We start from the raw sequence: 19,580 nt of genomic DNA, 5'->3' as shown, positions 1-19,580 counted from the left end.
GAGCTTACATTGGCTAACCGTAAAAAATCGGATCACGTTCAAGACCCTTTGCCTCACCCACAAATGCGTGCATAGAGAAGCTCCGCAATACCTAATGGAGAAAATAAATCATTACACACCAAACCGCAGTCTTCGATCAGCCAACAAAAACCTCCTCCTCGTGCCCAAAGCCCGGTATAAATCCAAGGGGGATCGGAGATTCGCTGTCCAAAGGCCTCGGCTATGGAATGCTCTACCAATCAACATCCGCCTGGAAGAAAATCACCTGGCTTTTAGGAAAAAACTCAAGACCTTCCTCTTTTAGCAGATAATCAAAGCTCGCCACAGCGCCTAGAGGCGATTCAGTTCGCATTGTGCGCTATACAAGTATTTCATTCATTCAGTGGAACCCCTACAAAGGGACCCAGACCTTGAAGGTTTGCTGACGCAGCCCGCTGTGATGGGTGTAGTTTGGATCTGTCTGTCTTACAGCAGTATCCTGCAGCGTGGATAAGGTAAGGAAAGAAGCATGGGAACTGTAAAAAGTCGTTGTATGCCTTAAAATCTCCACTAGAGGGAGTAAATGACAAACCTTGGTATTTTCTTGCCAGAGGGCCTCCTCTTCAACAGGTCTGCATTTGCAGACTCGAATGCCGTCCGCACGCAGACTAGTGTTCGTTTGAAACAAGGGGGAGGTGGGCTAATGGAGAAAGGGGCTTGGCTTAAAGCAGGCAGCACCATGTGCGGGATGTAGCGTCCTTGTGGACATGCAGACACTGAGGGTGCCAAGCAGGCTCACACCTGATGCTTGTTAAAACAGACGCTTACTCTGTCAGAAGATCTCTATCGGAGCAACTGAAGAGATGGAAGCCTGAAACGCACATGACACAGGATTGCTGGGGCACGTAAGGGATGTATACAGGCATTTCCAGTACAGGAAATACATTGTTACTCAGCACCAAGCTGATCTTTATAGCGGTATTGTATTGCTAGACTATTGCTTAGCAAGTAGTGAATTTATTTAGTGCCTCTGCTTTTGTGCATAGCACTATCTCTTTCAAAAGAGATACCTCAAAGGTACCAAAAATTCCCCCCCCCAAGCGCTGGGAACTCCAGTCATGCTTCCACATTGTCATCCTCTCCTGAGATACCAGATATGGCAAACCAGGGCAAGTCATTGGAACCAATTGGTGGTGCAATTGCTTCTCACACTTCAGCCCCTGTATACGTGACTGAAGATGCATTTTACTTCGCCCTGCAGGGCCTAGAAGGAAGATTATTTATACCGAATGGGATCACCTGGATAAGCATTTTCTCCCTCCAAAGAGATTCTCCCTTCTCTCTCCTATGGAGCAGAAATTCACGAAAAAATTGAATGTACCAGCAGTTGATGCTGCAATTTCCTGTGTGAATAAAAGTTTCTTGTCCAGTAGACAATGCACAAATGCTTTCCTTTTCATGGGGATTGGCTATTTGGGGATGATTTGGACAAATACATCCAAATGATTTCTAGTGAGAAGAGTACTCTTTTGCCAGTCAAAAGAAATTTATAAACGTCCTTCATTTAAACTTTTAGACTTTTTCTCCTGCGCCAGGGGCATCCACCTCTAGGCAGTGGCAACAGCCTCCTCCATCAGGCTCTAGGGTCAGGCCCAGGCACAAAAGAAGGCCTGGGGCCAATTTGCAGAATTCTAAAGCCTCATTATGAAGAGGCACCCCCCCCCCCCCCTTCGCCAGAGTGGAGGGAAGACTTCTGCAATACTCGGAAGTCTGGCAAGAGGAAATTCATCTCCACAGTTTCTCTAGGATACAAACTAGGATTTCGAGTTTCCACCTTCTCGTTTTCTGAGATCAAACGTTCCCAAAGATCCAGGAAAAAAGCAATCTTTGTTTAAATCGATTACTGGCTCGGGGTGATCATACAGATCCCAACAGAAGAGCAAGGTTTGGGGTTTTATTCAAACCTCTTTACGATACCAAAACCGAATAGAGATGTCAGACCCATTCTAGATCTAAAGAATCGAAATCCGTTCCTGAAAATCCACTCCTGTCGCATGGAGTCGATCAGATCAGTAGTTTCTATCCTACAAGGAAGATAACTTCTGGCATCTATCGACATCAGGGATGCATATCTGCATGTCCCTATATTTCCTGCTCACCAAAGGTTTCTGCGGTTCGAAGTAGAACAGCAGCATTTTCAGTTTGTAGCCATGCCCTTCAGGCTAGCTACAGCACCCCGGGTGTTCACAAAAGTGCTGGCCCCACCTCTAGCCAGGTTAGGGGCACAGGGCATAACAGTCTTGGTGTTGCTAGATGATCTATTGCTAATTTACCAGTCGGTGGCTCATTTGGAGCAAAGTGTACGCATTACAATCAGTTACCTGGAAAGTCTGGGTTGGACTCTCAACCTAGAGAAGTCTTCCTTAAAACCGCAAAAAAAAGCTGGAGTTTTTGGGCCTCATCATAGACACAGCCCAGAAAAAGGTGTTCTTGCCTCCGGCAAAAATCAGCTCCATAAGAGAGCTGGTTCGGATGGTCAGGTTGAAAGGAGATCCCTCCATTCGCCTTTGCATGAGGTTGTTAGGAAAGATGGTGGCTTCATTCGAAGCAATTCTCTATGTCCAGTTCCATTCGAGACTGTTGCAAAACAGTATTCTGTCTGCTTAGAACAAAACGATCCAAGCTTTAAACTTGCCAATGCGGCTGTCCCCAAGGGTGTCCCAAAGCCTCAGTTGGTGGTTACTAGCCCAGAATCTGCTGAAGGGAAAAATCCTTTAGTTCAGTCATCTGGAAAGTGGTAACTACAGATGCCAGCCTTTTAGGCTGGGGAGCAGTACTAGCAAAGACAACTGTCCAGAGACAGTGGTCAAGAACCGAAAGAGCCTTGCCCATCAACATCCTAGATTTGGGCAGTGCGTCTGGCTCTGAAGGCTTGGACTTTCAGGTTAAGGGATTGTCCTGTCAGGATCCAATCCAACAATGCCACAGCTGTGGCTTATATCAATCGACAAGGGGGCACCAAGAGTCTTGCAGCGCAGACAGAGGTGAACCAGATTCTAACTTGGGCAGAACGGAATGTTCCATGCCTATCGGCAGTCTTCATTCCGGGAGTAGAGAATTAGCAGGCGGACTACCTGAGTCACCAGAAGTTATTCCCGGGGGAATGGTCTCTTCACCCCATAATTTTTCAGGCTGTTTGCCAAAGATGGGGTACTCCGGACATAGATCGACTAGCGTCCAGATTCAACATAAAGTTAGTCAACTTTGTGTCCAGGACAAGGGATCCCCTCGCATGATGCGTTGCTGATCTATGCATCCCCCCCTATTCAGTTTCTGCCATGACTTCTTTGCAGGATCAAGCTGGAAAGAAAGCCGGTAATTCTGGTAGCACCAGCGTGGCCCAGAAGGTCATGGTATGCAGAATTTGTAAAGATGGCAGTGGAGGATCCATGGTCCCTTCCATTACTGCCAGACCTGTTGTCACAGGGGCTGATATTCCATCCTACTTTACGAATGCTAAATTTAACAGCTTGGATATTGAAACCCACATTCTAAAGAAACGTTGGCTTTGCGGGTCAGTTATCTCTACCTTGATTAATGCAAGGAAGCCAGCATACAGAACTATATATTGGAGAGTCTAGAGGGCTTAGGTTTGTGAATCCAAGGGTTGACACCCTCAGAGATATATCATAGGCAGAATTCTTGCTTTTCTACAATTTGGGGTAGAGATGAAGTTGGCCTTAAGTACTATTAAGGGGCCAAGTCTCAGTTTTATCAGTCCTATTTCAAAGATGGCTTGCTACACATTCTTTAGTCTGGGTTTTTATACAAGGGGTGATGCGGGTTAATCCACCAGTTAAATCACCTTTCAGCCCTTGGGACTTGAACTTAGTTTTGTCATTGTTACAAAAACAGCCATTTGAACCGATACAGTATATTCTGACAATGAAGCTGGTGTTCTTGGTTGCTATATCCTCAGCAAGGAGGGTTTCTGAATTTGGCTGCTTTTTCTTATAAAGAGCCATACTTGATTATTCATGAGGACAGAGTGGTGTTGCGTCCTCGTCCAGATTTTTTGGCAAAAGTGGTCTCAGGTTTTCACCTGAACCAAGATATTGTTCTGCCATCTTTTTTTCCAAAACCATGTTCCAGGGAAGAGAAGTCACTACATTGTCTTGATGTGGTGAGAGCGGTCAAAGTCTATTTAAAAACGACTGCTCAGATTCAGAAGACTGATGTGTTCTTTGTTCTGCCCAAAGGTCCTAAGAAAGGACAGGCATACATCAAGGTGACCTGTGTCCCATGATGTATAATAAAGAAAATAGGATTTTTATAACAGCTTACCTGTAAAATCCTTTTCGTGTAGTACATCATGGGATACAGAGGTCTCTCCCCTCTTTTCTGGGGTTTAACTACAGTGCCTTGCGAAAGTATTCGGCCCCTTTGAACTTTTCAACCTTTTGCCACATTTCAGGCTTCAAACATAAAGATATAACATTTTAATTTTTTGTGAAGAATCACCAACAAGTGGGACACAATTGTGAAGTGGAACGAAATCCATTGGATTTTTGAAACTTTTTTAGCAAATAAAAAACTGAAAAGTGGTGCGTGCAAAATTATTCGGCCCCTTTACTTTCAGTGCAGCAAACCAGAACCAGAAGTTCAGCGAGGATCTCTGAATGATCCAATGTTGTCCTAAATGACTGATGGTGAAATAGAATCCACCTGTGTGTAATCAAGTCTCTGTATAAATGCACCTGCTCTGTGATAGTCTCAGGGTTCTGTTGAAAGCGCAGAGAGCATCATGAAGACCAAGGAACACATCAGGCAGGTCCTTAATACTGTTGTGGAGAAGTTTAAAGCCGGATTTGGATACAAAAAAGATTTCCCAAGCTTTAAACATCCCAAGGAGCACTGTGCAAGCGATCATTTTGAAATGGAAGGAGTATCAGACCACTGCAAATCTACCAAGACCTGGCCTTCCCTCTAAACTTTCAGCTCAGACAAGGAGAAGACTGATCAGAGATGCAGCCAAGAGGCCCATGATCACTCTGGATGAACTGCAGAGAACTACAGCTGAGGTGGGAGAGTCTGTCCATAGGACAACAATCAGTCGTACACTGCACAAATCTGGCCTTTATGGAAGAGTGGCAAGAAGAAAGCCATATCTCAAAGATATCCATAAAAAGTCTTGTCTAAAGTTTGCCACAAGCCACCTGGGAAACACACCAAACATGTGGAAGAAGGTGCTCTGGTCAGATGAAACCAAAATCGAACTTTTTGCCCACAATGCAAAACGATATGTTTGGCGTAAAAGCAACACAGCTCATCACCCTCAACACACCATCCCCACTGTCAAACATGGTGGTGGCAGCATCATGGTTTGGGCCTGCTTTTCTTCAGCAGGGACAGGGAAGATGGTTAAAATTGAGGGGAAGATGGATGCAGCCAAATACAGGACCATTCTGGATGAAAACCTGTTGGAGTCTGCAAAAGACCTGAAACTGGGACAGAGATTTATCTTCCAACAAGACAATGATCCCAAACATACAGAAAAATCTACAAAGGAATGGTTCACAAATAAACGTATCCAGGTGTTAGAATGGCCAAGTCAAAGTCCAGACCTGAATCCAATCGAGAATCTGTGGAAAGAGCTGAAAACTGCTGTTTACAAACGCTCTCCATCCAACCTCACTAAGCTCGAGCTGCAGGAAGAATGGGCAAGAATTTCAGTCTCTCGATGTGCAAAACTGATAGAGACATACCCCAAGCGACTTGCAGCTGTAATCGCAGTAAAAGGTGGCTCTACAAAGTATTAACGCAAAGGGGCCGAATAATTTTGCACGCCCCACTTTTCATTTTTTTTATTAAAAAAGTTTCAAAAATCCAATAGATTTCGTTCCACTTCACAATTGTGTCCCACTTGTTGGTGATTCTTCACAAAAAATTTAAATTTTATATCTTTATGTTTGAAGCCTGAAATGTGGAAAAAGGTTGAAAAGTTCAAGGGGGCCGAATACTTTCGCAAGGCACTGTATATTGCTTTGCTACAAAAACTGAGGTACTCCAAGTAGGTGGGGTTATATAGGGAGTGAACTTCCTGTATTGGGTATACCAGTGTCAATCACCTGAAGGTGCCTATATACCCACATAGTAATTACTATGGTGCGCTGTGTCCCATGATGTACTCCAAGAAAATTATTTTACAGGTAAGCTGTTATAAAAATCCTATTTCTCTTATATTCACCGACCGACACAGCTCCTCTCTGTAACTAAATGGGTTGTATAGCCTGCCATTAGGAGAAACTAGGCAAAATTGTTACACAATACACAGAACTTTAATCCCGTCCCAGGGCACGGGCCCCGTGCTATCAACCCTTCCCACTGCTCCCAGCAGCTTCAGTTTTTATTTTGCCTAGCAAAGAGGATGACCTAGGAAACCCTGTGGGCCTCTCGGTCCATACTTTTGCTGCAGGGTTGCTGCTTTTTGCGCAAGATGAAAGATCCTGAGATCTTCTATCAACTGCCGGCTGGGTGACAGGCTGGTTAATGATATCCTTGTAGTCTCCCCAGTCCGGCCATTGAGCGTGAGCAGGCCGCAGCTAAGGCTCGGCAGGCCACGACATGCCTCAGCTCCAGAGGTGGTCGTGAGCTTCAATGCTCCGGGGTATACATATGACCGGACTATTGATGTCTGGATCACAGTATACAGAGGCCAGCAGTCATCCTGTAACTGCGCAGGAGTGGGTCTGTGATGGAATGTCTCCCAGCTCTTCAGGACTGGTAAGTACGGCTCTCCCTGCTTCGGTGGGGTGAGCAGCTGGGCATTCCCTGGGGGGGTCGATTTGAGAGCCACCTCACCTCCCTATCTTCTCTCCCAAGTCCCCATCACCCCTCCTTCCCCCCTCTGAGGGGGGTGGCTGCATGTGCTGCGGGCGGTTTGTGTGTTTGGGTCGCTGTTTCTCACCTGTGGGGGTCTGTGCGGCTGGCATTGGTCCAGGTCTGGGGGTCCCAAAAACATGTTTCTGGAGGTTGTTCTGACCGTTAGCAGACAGCACGTTTTTTATTTTTTTGCTCTTTCACCGCATGGTGCCGTTCCGGCGGCCATCTTGGATTTGGGAAAGCTATAAATTGCCCTGGTGAGCTTCAGCAGCCATTTTCCTTAGGATTCCTATTGATTTACATTGGCGGCCATTTTCTTAAAGCCTGAGTGCTTTTTTCACCGCTGGCCTCTTGTGGCAGCATTACGTGTGCTATCTCTAGCTGCTTCCTGTATCCACTGTGTGTGTGCAGAACGCTGGATGGCTCTTGCTGAATGCTGAAGCTGCTCTGCAGATCGTTGCACCGCTGGTGGGAGCTGCTGCTGCTGACAGTTTTCTCCTCTCTGCAACTGGGAACCTCCTAGGGACTACAGGCACTGCTGTGGCTATCACAGAACGCCCCAGGGTGGTGAGTTTAGCACTTAGTAACCCCTCCCCCCCCCCCCCATGTGGCGCCAGCAGGAGGGTGGGACCTTAACTGTCCTAAGTCCCCTTGCAGGCAGCAGACAGGCTAGGGTCGGCATGGCTTCAGAAGCTGGTGTTTCTTCCCCTGAAATCCAGGCTATAGCAACCGGGTCACCTGCAGTTAGCGCTGTGCACATGGACACCCTGGCGGCGGTCCTTGACTCCTATGTTGCTAAGATAGAGGTGGCATATGGCAGAAAAGGTGCACGTAAGAGGCCCCCCCCCTCGTCCTCTGGGGAGAGCTCTGATGCAGACTCGGGCCATGCTGCGGCTGGAGACCCCTGCTCTGACCTATCAGACGTGGCTGACCAGGACCATTTGGACAGTGAGGATGATTCCGGGTCCGGCCGCGACAAGGCGCTTGTTGGAGCACTTGTCACAGCTGTGCGTGATACCCTGAAGATTCAGGAGCCAGCGGATTCCTCTGCTGATGTACCGGTCCCTTATGGGTCCCGCAGGCCAGCACGTTCACCTAAGGTGTTCCCGTATTTGACTTATTTTGACAAATTCATCTACAGGGAATGGGTTCGCCCGCAACTGACCTTTTCGGTCCCCAAAAATTTGGCGGTGCGTTACCCCTTTGAGGAAAGCCTTCTCAAAAAGTGGTGGGCTCCTCCGGTCGTGGACCCCCAGTATCTAGGTTAAATAAAGTAACCACGATCCCGGTTGAGGGGACTCCTGCATTCAAAGATCCCATGGACAGGGTGAAGCAGTGGCTCGTTCCTTGTTTACGGTTGTGGGGTCAGCCGTGCGACCTGTACTGGCATCCGCATTGGTGTCGCAGACACTGACTGAATGGGCAAAACTTTTGCACCACGAATTGGGAGAGCAGAATGCCTTCCCTGTCTGCGTGGAACTAGCAGACCAACTAGTGCATGTCCTTAAGTACATTTGTGACGTGGCCCTGCATACTCTCCCTCTGCTATCCAGGGCCTCAGTGTCAGCCGTGGTGCTGAGGCGTCTCATTTGGCTGAAATGCTGGTCTGCTGACCAGGCATCCAAGAAAGCCCTGACGGATCTTCCCTTCCTTGGCGAACGGCTCTTTAGAGCCCGGATGTCATTATTAAAAATGCCACGGGTGGTAAGAGTACACTACTCCCACAGGCCAGGAAGGCTAAGGAGCCACGCCGCAGGCAAGGGCCCTCCTTTTCCTCTCAGAAGTGGCTTTTTCGTCCTCCCGGTGCTTTGGCAAAACGACCCCAGCCCGACAGGACGCCCACGGACGGTCAGAAGCGTCCCTGGAACCGCAAGCCTGCAAACAAAAGTTTGCAGGCTTGCCCCCACCCATGTCTCAGGTCGTCTTCTGGAGTTTGCAGCCTGTTGGACCTCCTGGTTATCAGACCAATGGGTCTGCAATCTGATTTCCGCAGGTTACAAGATAGTTTCTCTCTTGGCCGCCAAACAGATTCTTTCCCTCCAGCATACCCGTGTCCCCGGTTCGCCGGGAGGCCCTGTTAGGGGTGGTGAGGGACTTGTTGAATCAGGGGGTGTTTGTACCGGTTCCGGAATCGGAACGCTTCCAGGGGTTCTACTCAAATCTGTTTGTGGTTCCCAAGAAGGAAGGGGCACGTCCAATATTGGACCTAAAAGCCCCAAAGCACTTTGTAAAAGTGCAGAGGTTCAGAATGGAATCAGTTCGCTCAGTAGTTGCTGCACTCCATCGGGACTTCCTGGCGTCCTTGGACATTCAGGATGCCTACCTGCACATACCCATATGCCTTCGGCATCAAGTGTTTCTGCGTTTGGCAGTCTTAGAAGCCCACTACCAATTTGTGGCTCTTCCTTTTGGCCTGGCATCAGCCCCCCGAGTCTTTACCAAAGTACTGGCTCCAGTATTGGCGTTGTTGAGACAATGCGGGATCGAAATCGTGGGTTACCTAGACGATCTCCTCCTGAGAGCTTCTTCCGCCTCAGAATTGGAGGAGGATGTGGCGATCACCTTGCTGTCCCTGCAAGCGTTTGGATGGCTGTTGAACCTAAAGAAGTCGGTGGTGGTACTGACTCGGCGTCTGGAGTACCTGGGGTTACTATTGGACTCCAAGGAAGCAAGGGTTTTTCTCCCCTCAGACAAATTGCTAACTCTCAGATCTGCAGTCAAACTACTGATGAACCGCAAGTGGTCATCACTCCGCATTTGAATGCGGGTGCTGGGGCTCATGGTAGCCTCCTTTTGAGGCAGTACCTTATGCCCAGTTCCACACCAGAGGCCATCTTGACAAAATGGGACATGGTGATTCGGGCCGGAAAATCGTTCCTTCCTCTGAAATGGACAGTGGTCACTACAGACGCGGCTGTCCGGCTGGGGTATAGTGATGGGGATTCAGTCGGCTCAGGGACTCTGGTCGACGGAAGAATCCAAGTTGCCGATCAGGCTGTTCGTCCACACGTGCTCGACGTGTCTTCAAGGGTGTCCGACCAGGATACAGTCAGACAACGCCACGGCTGTGGCATACATAAATCACCAAGGGGGAACAAGAAGCTCAGCCGCTGCTCGGGAGGTCGCTCACATACTTGGGTGGGCAGAGCGACGCGTTCCTGCCCTGTCGGCCATTTACATGGAAAATTGGCAGGCGGACTATCTGAGTCGACAGATGCTGGACCCGGGAGAATGGGCATTGCATCTGGAGATATTCAGGCTGCTGTGCCTGAAATGGGGCACACCAGAGGGGCATCTATTGGCCTCCCGGCTCAATCGGAAGGTGCCAAGATTCATGTCCAGGACAAGGGATCCGTGGGCAGACGCGTCAGACGCGCTGGTGGCTCTGTGGGATCAGTACCAGCCGATCTACGCCTTTCCTCCGCTGAAACTGTTGCCACGTCTGCTTCGCAGAGTGGAAGCCGAGGGGATTACAGTAATCCTGATTGCCCCAGATTGGCCTCAGCGGGCCTGGTACGCAGACCTGGTGCACCTGGTGGCAGACGCTCCCTGGCGACTGCCGTTGAGAGAGGACCTCCTATCTCAAGGTCCAATCCTTCACCCTGCTTTACCATCGCTGGCTTTAACGGCCTGGCTATTGAAAGCCAGGTATTGAGGAACCGGGGTCTGTCGGACTCGGTGATTCCAACTATGCTGAGGGTGCGGAAATCTTCTTCCAGGAAGCTATACCATCGTACTTGGAAGGCATACATCTCCATGTGTGAGGAGAAAGGGTGGCATCCGCGCTCCTTCTCTATATCTAGGATCCTGCTTTTCTTCAGCAAGGTGTAGGCCAGAGGTTGGCATTGAGCACCATCAAGGGGTAGATTTCAGCTCTGGCTGTCTTTTTTTTTCAAAGGCCCCTGGCATCTCACTCATTAGTGAGTACCTTTGTGCAGGGGGTGCGACATGTAGTCCCTCCGGTGCGTCCTCCAATACCTCCGTGGTATTTGAACCTGGTGGTGTCGGCGCTTCAGAAGCTGACGTTTTTGAGAATATCGGGGAGATTCCTCTGCTGACCCTTTCACAGAAGGTGGCCATCATATCGGCCAGGAGGGTTTTGGAACTGGCGGCCTTGTCCTGCAAGTCGCCTTATCTGGTCATCCACAGGGATAAGGTGGCGTTGCGTCCGCAACAGTCCTTTCTATAAAAGGTGATTTCGGCCTTTCATATCAATGAGGACATTGTATTGCCATCATTGTGTCCTAAGCCGAAGCACCCCAAAGAGGTGGCCCTTCATGCTCCAGATGTGGTTAGGGCTCTGAAGGTGTAATTGTCTGCCACAGCTTCCTTTCGGAAGTCAGACTCACTGTTTCGGTTGCTGGTCCTAAGAAGGGCATGGCGGTCTCGTCGGCCACCATTTCCAGGTGGATCAGACAGATTGTAGTCCAAGCCTACGCCTTGAAGGGGCAAGTGCCCCCCTTTCCAGTCACGGCCCACTCTACAAGAGCAATCGAAACGTCTTGGGCCTTCCGACACCAAGCGTCTGTCGCTCAGGTGTGTAAGGCGATGACCTGGTCGTCTGTCCATACGTTTACCAAGTTCTACAAGGTAGACGTCAGTGCATCGGCTGATGCCTATTTTGGCCACAACATTTTGCAGGCGGCCGTGTAGTTGCAATTGAATTTTTTTCCTGGTTTTTCAATAAAAACGCAGTAATGTTTTGGTTTAAGGCACTGTTGCATTACTTCCGCAATGTTGCGGTCTTGGGGATCACTCCTGTTGAGGATACCCGGTTATATAGTGGTGTTTTTCCACACACTGCTGTGTTTTTTTTTGTGGGTTTAGTTTCACTAGTTCCTACTTGCCATGGTGGATGAAGTTTTTTGACACTGCTTGGGGACGTCCCATTTAGTTACAGAGAGGAGCTGTGTCGGTCTGTGAATTACAGAGAAAATAGGATTTTTTTTGTACTCACCATAAAATCCTTTTCTCTGTAATTCACCGACCGACACAGCACCGACCCCTACTTTTTTCTACTTTATACTGCTTGTTGACGTACTGAAGCTGCTAGGAGCAGTGGTAAGGGTTGATAGCACGGGCCCCGCCCCCCTGGGGCGGGATTAAAGTTCTGTGTATTGTGTAACAATTTTGCCTAGTTTCTCCTAATCGCAGGCTATACAACCCATTTAGTTACAGAGAGGAGCTGTGTCGGTCGGTGAATTACAGAGAAAAGGATTTTACGGTGAGTAAAAAAATCCTATTTTTTTGATATTTGTTATAAAAACTTTAACCACTTAAGCCCCGAGCCATTTTGCTGGGCAAAGATCAGAGCACTTTTTGCGATTCGGCACTGCGTCACTTTAACTGACAATTGCGCAGTCGTGTGACGTGGCTCCCAAAATTGACGTGTTTTTTTTTTTTTTTTTTTCCCACATATAGAGCTTTCTTTTGGTGGCATTTGATCACCTCTGCGGTTTTTATGTTTTGCACTATAAACAAAAAAAAGCAACAATTTTGAATAAAAATGCATTATTTTTTACTATAAAAAATATCCCACAAAAATATATAAAAATATTTTTTTTTTTTCCTCAGTTTAGGTCGATATGTATTCTTCTACATATTTTTGGTAAAAAATATTGCAATAAGCGTTTGATTGGTTTGTTATAGCATCTACAAAATAGGGGATAGTTTTATGGCGTTTTTATTTATTTTATTTTTTTACTAGTAATGGTGGCGATCAGCCATTTTTTATTGTGACTGCAACATTATGGCGGACACGTCGGACAATTTTGACGTGATTTTGGGACCATTCACATTTATACAGCGATCAGCGCGATTAAAATTGCATTGATTACTGTATAAATGTGACTGGCAGTGAAGGGGTTAACACTAGGTGGCGCTGTAGGGGTTAAGTGTGTCCTAGGGATGTGTTCTAACTGTAGGGCTGAGGGACTAGCTGTGACACATCACAGATCATAGCTCCCAATCAAAGGGAGCAGAGATCAGTGACGGAACAGGGAGATGCTTGTGTACTTTCGCATCTCTCCGTGAGAAGATCGCAGGTATCCCCGTGACCCGACTCATGGAGGTCCCAACCAGCGCTTACGCAATGGCATGGCAGCAAATTTAAAGAGACTTACAGGTACGCCCATTTGCCCCAGCCGTGCCATTCTCCCGACGTACATCGGCGTGCGCCGGTCGAGAACTGGTTAAAAAAAAAAAGCACATACAAACCAAGGTCAAATTGCCACAACAAACTGTATCAGAGTCAATATATTTAATGCATTATCAACTTATTTTCCCCAAATATTCATAAATATTTCTCTATTAAAGCAGCAGCAGCTGTGACAGGCAAAAGATGGAATCCGACAAAGTTATTATTTACAGTTTATTATAGTGCTTGTAAATTAAAAGGCACAAAATGATTTCTAGAAAAAGCGGGCAATTCGACAAGTAGCATTTAAGCTAAAAAAAAGGTCTAGTGCCAGAGTCTCTTTAACAATTTATAAATGTCCTAGATATCTGAAAAACACACACACACACACACACACACACACACACACACACACACACACACACACACACACACACACACACACACACACACACACACACACACACACACACACACACACACACACACACACACACACACACACACACACACACACACACACGCTAGAGCACATTGCTAAGTGTAATCTGAGAGGCGATTGGAAGAAAGTGACACACACCCCTTTTCACAGGCTGACTGTAACCTAGAGCTGAGGGTATGAGTCATGAAAAATAGCAGAGGGGAGGAGATATCAGAGAGGAGCCAGACTCATACTTTGGATTCAGGTTAGTACACACCATAGAAGGTTGTGCTTTATTCATTGTTCTGAGGTTTACACCCACTTTAAAAAGAAAAAAAGCAAAGAGGCTGTCACTGCTGATTGCCCGACTGTCTTACTTTTTCTTCAGTGCTTTCTGTCACTGACCAGTATGGTAATGAGTTTCCTCAAACTAACATTTTCAAGAGTAGGCTATGACAGTGCATGCATTTCAGTCATTACAATGTGTACCTCTGTTTATAATGTTGACCAACTAGTAAGCATGCTTGTTTTATTCCTTTTTTATGTAGAGCATAGTGGCAGAACCCAGCCTTACCCTTTTGAACGTCTGCTGTTTGGAGCCTGTGCTGGACTCTTAGGCCAATCTGCTTCCTACCCTCTGGATGTGGTAAGACGGCGCATGCAGACTGCTGGTGTTACTGGACATACTTATGGCTCCATCCTTGGTACCATGAGAGAAGTGGTGGCTGAAGAAGGGCTCATCCGTGGTCTATATAAAGGGCTCAGCATGAACTGGGTGAAGGGTCCAGTTGCAGTTGGCATCAGCTTTACCACCTTTGACCTAACACAGATTCTTCTGAAAAAGCTCCAACAAATGTCCAATGTTCAGAGGTAGATAGGAGTGGGGTCCTTTAATCTCTCTTTCTGTTGCAAGAAATGTTATGTTCTTACAGCTAAGGGGTTAAAGTGATAAATTCCTTCTTCCCAATGTGAAGGAAAAAGATTGTTCTGTAAAGTAATGGATTGGTGCTAGTATAGTTAGCCAATATGTTATGGCTACAGAAAGGAAATCTTTAACCAGTTGCCAAACTAGATGGTAAAATTGTCAGTGGTTGAAATGGGGGTTAAAAATAAAGCCTAGGGGTGTGCCAATCAGTGGAGCTCCTTAAGAGCATCTCAGTACTTAATAGCACACTAACCGGAGCACAAAGACGCACAGTGATAAGCATTTCCCCATCCCCACCATTAACAAAGCTGCTATTGCTATCTCATTTTTGTAACAGAGTTATATGCTTTAGCTATGTCTGTAAAACCTCTATGGAATTTCAGTCACTTGGCCCTAGAGCCATGGAAGTATTAAACATGCTTACAGGACAACTCCTGTGAAATATGTAGAGTTCAGAAGCATCTCAAAATGTCAAAAACAAGCTGCATTTGTCTAGGCCCGAATCCTGTCAATATATGCACTAATGCTATTTGGCTCTCTTTTTAAATCCATGCTTGGAAGAGATCCTGTGTCATTTTTGCCTCTAGTCCTGTGCATATGGTTTCCCTTAGACTTTGACACATAGGGGGTTGATTTACTAAAACCGGAGAGTGCAAAATCTTTTGCAGCTGTGTTTGGTAGCCATAACTTGTTCAATTAAGCTTTGACAAAAAAAAAAAAAAAACACAGGAAGCTGATTGGTTTCTATGCAGAGCTGCACTGGATTTTGCACTCTCCAGTTTTAGTAAATAAACCCATAGTATAGATTGAAAGCACTTGATGTAATTTTCTGTCGGACTAGAAAGGGCACTAATGGACTCCTTTGCTTGGGCCTTCTACATTGGCAGAGCAATGGAAGGGTGATTTTCCAGTGTCAGAGTCTTCAGCAATGCTCTTACCTGCAGTTGGCTTGAGAAAGCATGATGGCGTAAAAGCCTACCCCCGATTTTATATTTTTTTAGTTTATGGTCATCACATTTTTATCATGTACAATATTCAGAGTGTATGTGGGGTGGCTCTTGAAGACTTAGGCAGAAAAGCTTGTATGTCTTAGTATAACCCCATTCCAGAAAAGTTGGGACATTGTGTAAAATCAACATAAAAACACAACGCAGTGATTTGCAAATCTCATAAAACCATATTTGATTCACAATAGAAAATATATAAGATGTTTAAACTGAAAAAATTGACCATTTTAAGGGGGGGGCAAAAGGTAATTTTGAAATTGATGACAGCAACAGTTCTCAAAAAAAGTTGGAACAGGTCCATGTTTATCAAGGTGTAGCACCTCCTCTTCATTTACAACAGTCTATATAAAAATCTGGAAACTGAGAAGACCAGTTAGTTGCTGGAGTTTTAGGAGAGGAATGTTGTCACATTCGTGCCTGATATAGGATTTTAGCTACCCAACAGTCCTGGGTCATCTTTGTCCTATTTTTCTCCTCTTTAGTCAGCAGGATGCCGCACACATGGTTGCCAGAAAGAATGCCAAATTTCGATTCATCTGACCACAGAACATTTTTTACTTTACAACGGTTTATTTTAAATGAGCTTTGGCCCAGAGAAGACGGCAGCATTTCCGGATCATGTTGAGATATGACTCCTTTGCATGATGGAGCTTTTCCTTGCATTTTTGGATGGCATGGCAAACTGTGTTCAGAAACTGTGATTTTTTGAAGTATTCCTGAGTCCATGCAGTGATGTCCATCACAGAATCATGCCTGTTATTAATGCTATGCCGTCTGAGGGCCTGAAGATCACGGCCATCCAATATTGCATTTGATGATATTTTGTGCTATATATGATGATATAGTTAAAATTGACCTTTTGTAAAAAATAAAATAAAAAAATGCACACCTGGTAACAAAATGGTAATTTATTTTGTTACTCTGCAGTCTGTAAAGCATTGCACCACTATCAGCAGATCGCAGGTGAAAAGCCAGGATTCTGCAGACTCTGTCAGCTGTCTGCCCATACCTCCCATATGAGCAGACAATGGCTGAAGTCCAGGAAGAATCATTGAACTGTAATTCATTCACCAGCGCCCTCGCAGTTCATTTAAAACTACAAGCTGTCTGCAGCAATGGAAAAAGGGGGTTTGTTGGGGTGCAGGCAGCTGCTCTTTGGTAACCAAAGGTGAAATTAACCTTTTAAAGGCTTTGCAATTTTACATTGAGAAACATTATTCTGAAATTGTTTGATAATTTTTAGATGCAGTTTTTCACTGATTAGTGAACCTCTGCCCATCTGTACTTCTAAGACACTCTGACTCTCTAAGAAGCCCTTTTTATACCCAATCACGTTACAGACCTGTTGCCAGTTATAATTTGTTGCAATATGTTTTTACAGCTCTTCCTTGTTAGTACCACTTACCTTGCCAGCTTTTTGTTGCCCTGTACCAACTTTTTTGAAATGTGTGGCTGCCATCAATTTCAAACCTACCTTATTTTTTTTTTCTTAAAATTGTAAATTTGCTCAGCTTAAACATTTGATATGTTTTACATTTTCTATTGAGCATTAAATATTTAAAAGATTTGGAAATCATTACTCTCCCACGGAAAACTTTCAGTATTTGGTGGTATTCTTCATAAATGCAAATGTCATTAAACCCTCTATTCAGATGTTTCAGTTAAGTTCTTTTTTTAAGGGCTGAAGCCTATATTCCTTAAAGTAGAACTGTCCAAATGGGAGGACAGGCAAGATTTTCAGTGCAGAAGAGACATGCTTTGTCTCTTTTACTAAACTTGCCTACCTGCCTGTTCTCCCCTGTACAGCGAGCTATGCCAAATCCGACTGAACTCCCATGCATGCGTGTGGGAGTGGTGTCATTTCAGCCTGGCCAATGAAAGTGGCCGGTGCTTGATACCAAAAGCCAGCCATTCAAAGACATCAGTGGCCAGGGGGAGCTCCTGGATGTATAGTCCCGCTTTAAGGCTCCATGCACACTGAAGCTCATAATCTGCAGTTTTTGGGAGTTTGGGCGTTTTTTTTTTAACAGGCTATAAACTTCTCTCTGTGTTATCCTATCTGTCCATGCACACATGGATGTTTATCAGCAGTGGAGTTTATGGGCCGTTGTCTGAAATATCCTAAAATCCCATTCAGGAGCTCTTTCTCTGACCACAAAAAATGTGTAAAACCTTAAATGAGCATAAACGCTAAAACGCTCACCAGCGTTTTTTTTTAAGGTTGTGTTAAATTGGGGGAAAAAAAAAAAAAAACGCTAACGCAGAAAGTTGCTAATAAGCACTATTGCAAAAAACTTCATAAACCATTGAAAAACTCACTGCAAAGCTACTGGCGTTTTTATAACATTATTTTAACGTCTAGTGTGCATGGAGCCTAATGCCCCATACACACAATTGGATTTTCCGACGGGAAATGTTGGATGTGAGCTTGTTGGTGGTAAGTCCGACCTTGTGTATGCTCCATCGGACATTTGTTGTCGGACTTTCTGACAACAAATGTTGGCTAGCAGGTTCTCAAATTTTCCGATCATGTGTACACAAGTCCGTCGCACAAAAGTCCATGCATACTCTGAATCAAGGACAAGCTGGAAGCGTTCGGTCTTGTAAAACTAGCGTTCGTAATAGAGATATCACGTACGTCATGTACTTCACTTCGTTCGTAATTGTTGGCCAACATTTGTGTGACCGTGTGTATGCAAGACAAGTTGGAGCCAACATTCTTCGAACAAAAATCCACGGTTTTGTTTTCGGAAAGTCCAGTCGTGTGTTTGGGGCATAAGGCTTAATAGTGTATTACTTGGGACAGCACAAGCCAAACATACAGTGGTTTAGCTCAGTTAATTTTATCTCGTGTTTTATGCCAATAAGTGTGAGTTTTGCAATCTTTGCTTACAGTTTGTAATATAAGATTGAAGTTTGCCTTTCAGAATAGTTATGTATACTTTCAGCAGAAAAAACTTGAAGTGCCATTACTTGTGTTTTTGGAAAAATGTATATGATTGCACATGTTCATGTGTTTCTTTGTTGATATGTTTGCTGCATATATGTACTAGTAGACAAGCAAAATGACATATGTGCCTATGCCTGCATGCAAGTAACCTTGTCCATGTAATCAGAGGTGTAGGGATCAGTATTTCATTCTTGCCACTGATTTCATAAAATAACTTTATAAAAGCTGATTTTGTACTGAAAACATACATAACTGTCCAACCCACACAACGTATTTTACAGAGATATTTTGTTGCTGCAGATCTAACTTACTACACAAAGGTAACTTTGCTGCTGAAAGGTGATTTTTGTTTTTGTTTTTTAATATCTAATGAAGAGTTGATGCTTTCCCATATGTTCTGCGGTGACAGCACTTTTGGAAAATGTTTATATATAAATATATATATATTTTAAATAACTGTTGTAAGAGATTGTATATTTAATAAAACAATGAAAACTTGATATTTATTTTGTGTTGTTTTTTTTTTTTTTTTTCTTCTACACACTTTCATTTTTGGAATCCAGAGGGAAGTATTGTGATTTGTAAAGGTGGCTGTTTAAAGCCCAGCTACAGCCATTTTTTTTCTTAATGCTGGAGGGGACTTTTTCTTACTGTTCTATATGAAGCCCACTAAATAAACAGGATGTGGGAAGAAATCTCCAAAACTGGATCTGGACTTTAGGGGCTTATATAGGTGGACAATAATATTTGGCAACACGTTTGTTCCTGCAGCCCTGTTTGTGTTTATTGCAGTAGGGAAACCTTTGTGGCCAATAGACCCAGTATACACAGTACAGTACAGTACTCATTCAAGTGACAGTACACTGGACACTAATATGTACTGAAAACATGAGCTAGTGCGGGTTGATGCGGGTTTCATCAGTACTACAGCTCTTAAAGGATAAGTTCACCCCCCCCCACTTGCGACAGCAAGCCGGGGATTTTCTCCCTGCACTCGCTGTCACAGTTCATATAGATCTTTGCTGGGCGAGGCTGATGAGCACTCTAGGTAGCTCATTGAGCTTCTTGTCATTCAGTAACTGCCTTGCCTGTATTGGAGGTAGCGGCAGACAGCTACACAGTCTGCAGCAGCGTGGCATTACACCACCGACCTGCTGATGGTGGGTGCCGTGTTTACAGGCTCCTACTAAAAAAATAAACAAGCACATTTTTTTTCCTCCTGTAAAAAATGTGCGTTTACTTATTTATTTTTGTAAAAGGTGAGTTTATCATTTAAGCTA

The 19,580-nt window shown here is 45.2% G+C and overlaps 1 protein-coding gene across 2 annotated transcripts in view; it reads left to right on the top strand.

The window, feature by feature from the left end:
• The window catches only part of SLC25A42 (solute carrier family 25 member 42), a 105,713-nt gene extending 86,913 nt beyond the window's left edge, over positions 1-18,800 (top strand). Inside the window, exons 8-9 of one of the 2 annotated variants that reach the window (XM_077475466.1) lie at positions 13,967-14,288; positions 15,833-18,800. In XM_077475466.1, coding sequence (XP_077331592.1) covers positions 13,967-14,288; positions 15,833-15,890 — 380 coding nt within the window. In that variant the 3' untranslated portion in view covers positions 15,891-18,800. Of the gene's footprint in view, positions 1-13,966 lie in introns of both variants that reach the window. The other variant, XM_077475467.1, reaches the window with a different exon arrangement.
• The last annotated feature ends 780 nt before the right edge of the window (positions 18,801-19,580 follow it).

The sequence above is a fragment of the Lithobates pipiens genome, unplaced genomic scaffold (assembly GCF_037356315.1).
Source record: "Lithobates pipiens isolate NorthernLeopardFrog02 unplaced genomic scaffold, aLitPip1_a1.2 Scaffold_13, whole genome shotgun sequence".
Lineage (NCBI taxonomy): Eukaryota > Metazoa > Chordata > Amphibia > Anura > Ranidae > Lithobates > Lithobates pipiens.
The sequence above is the reverse complement of the archived record's forward strand: the minus strand, read 5'-3'. Positions and strand labels throughout refer to the sequence as shown.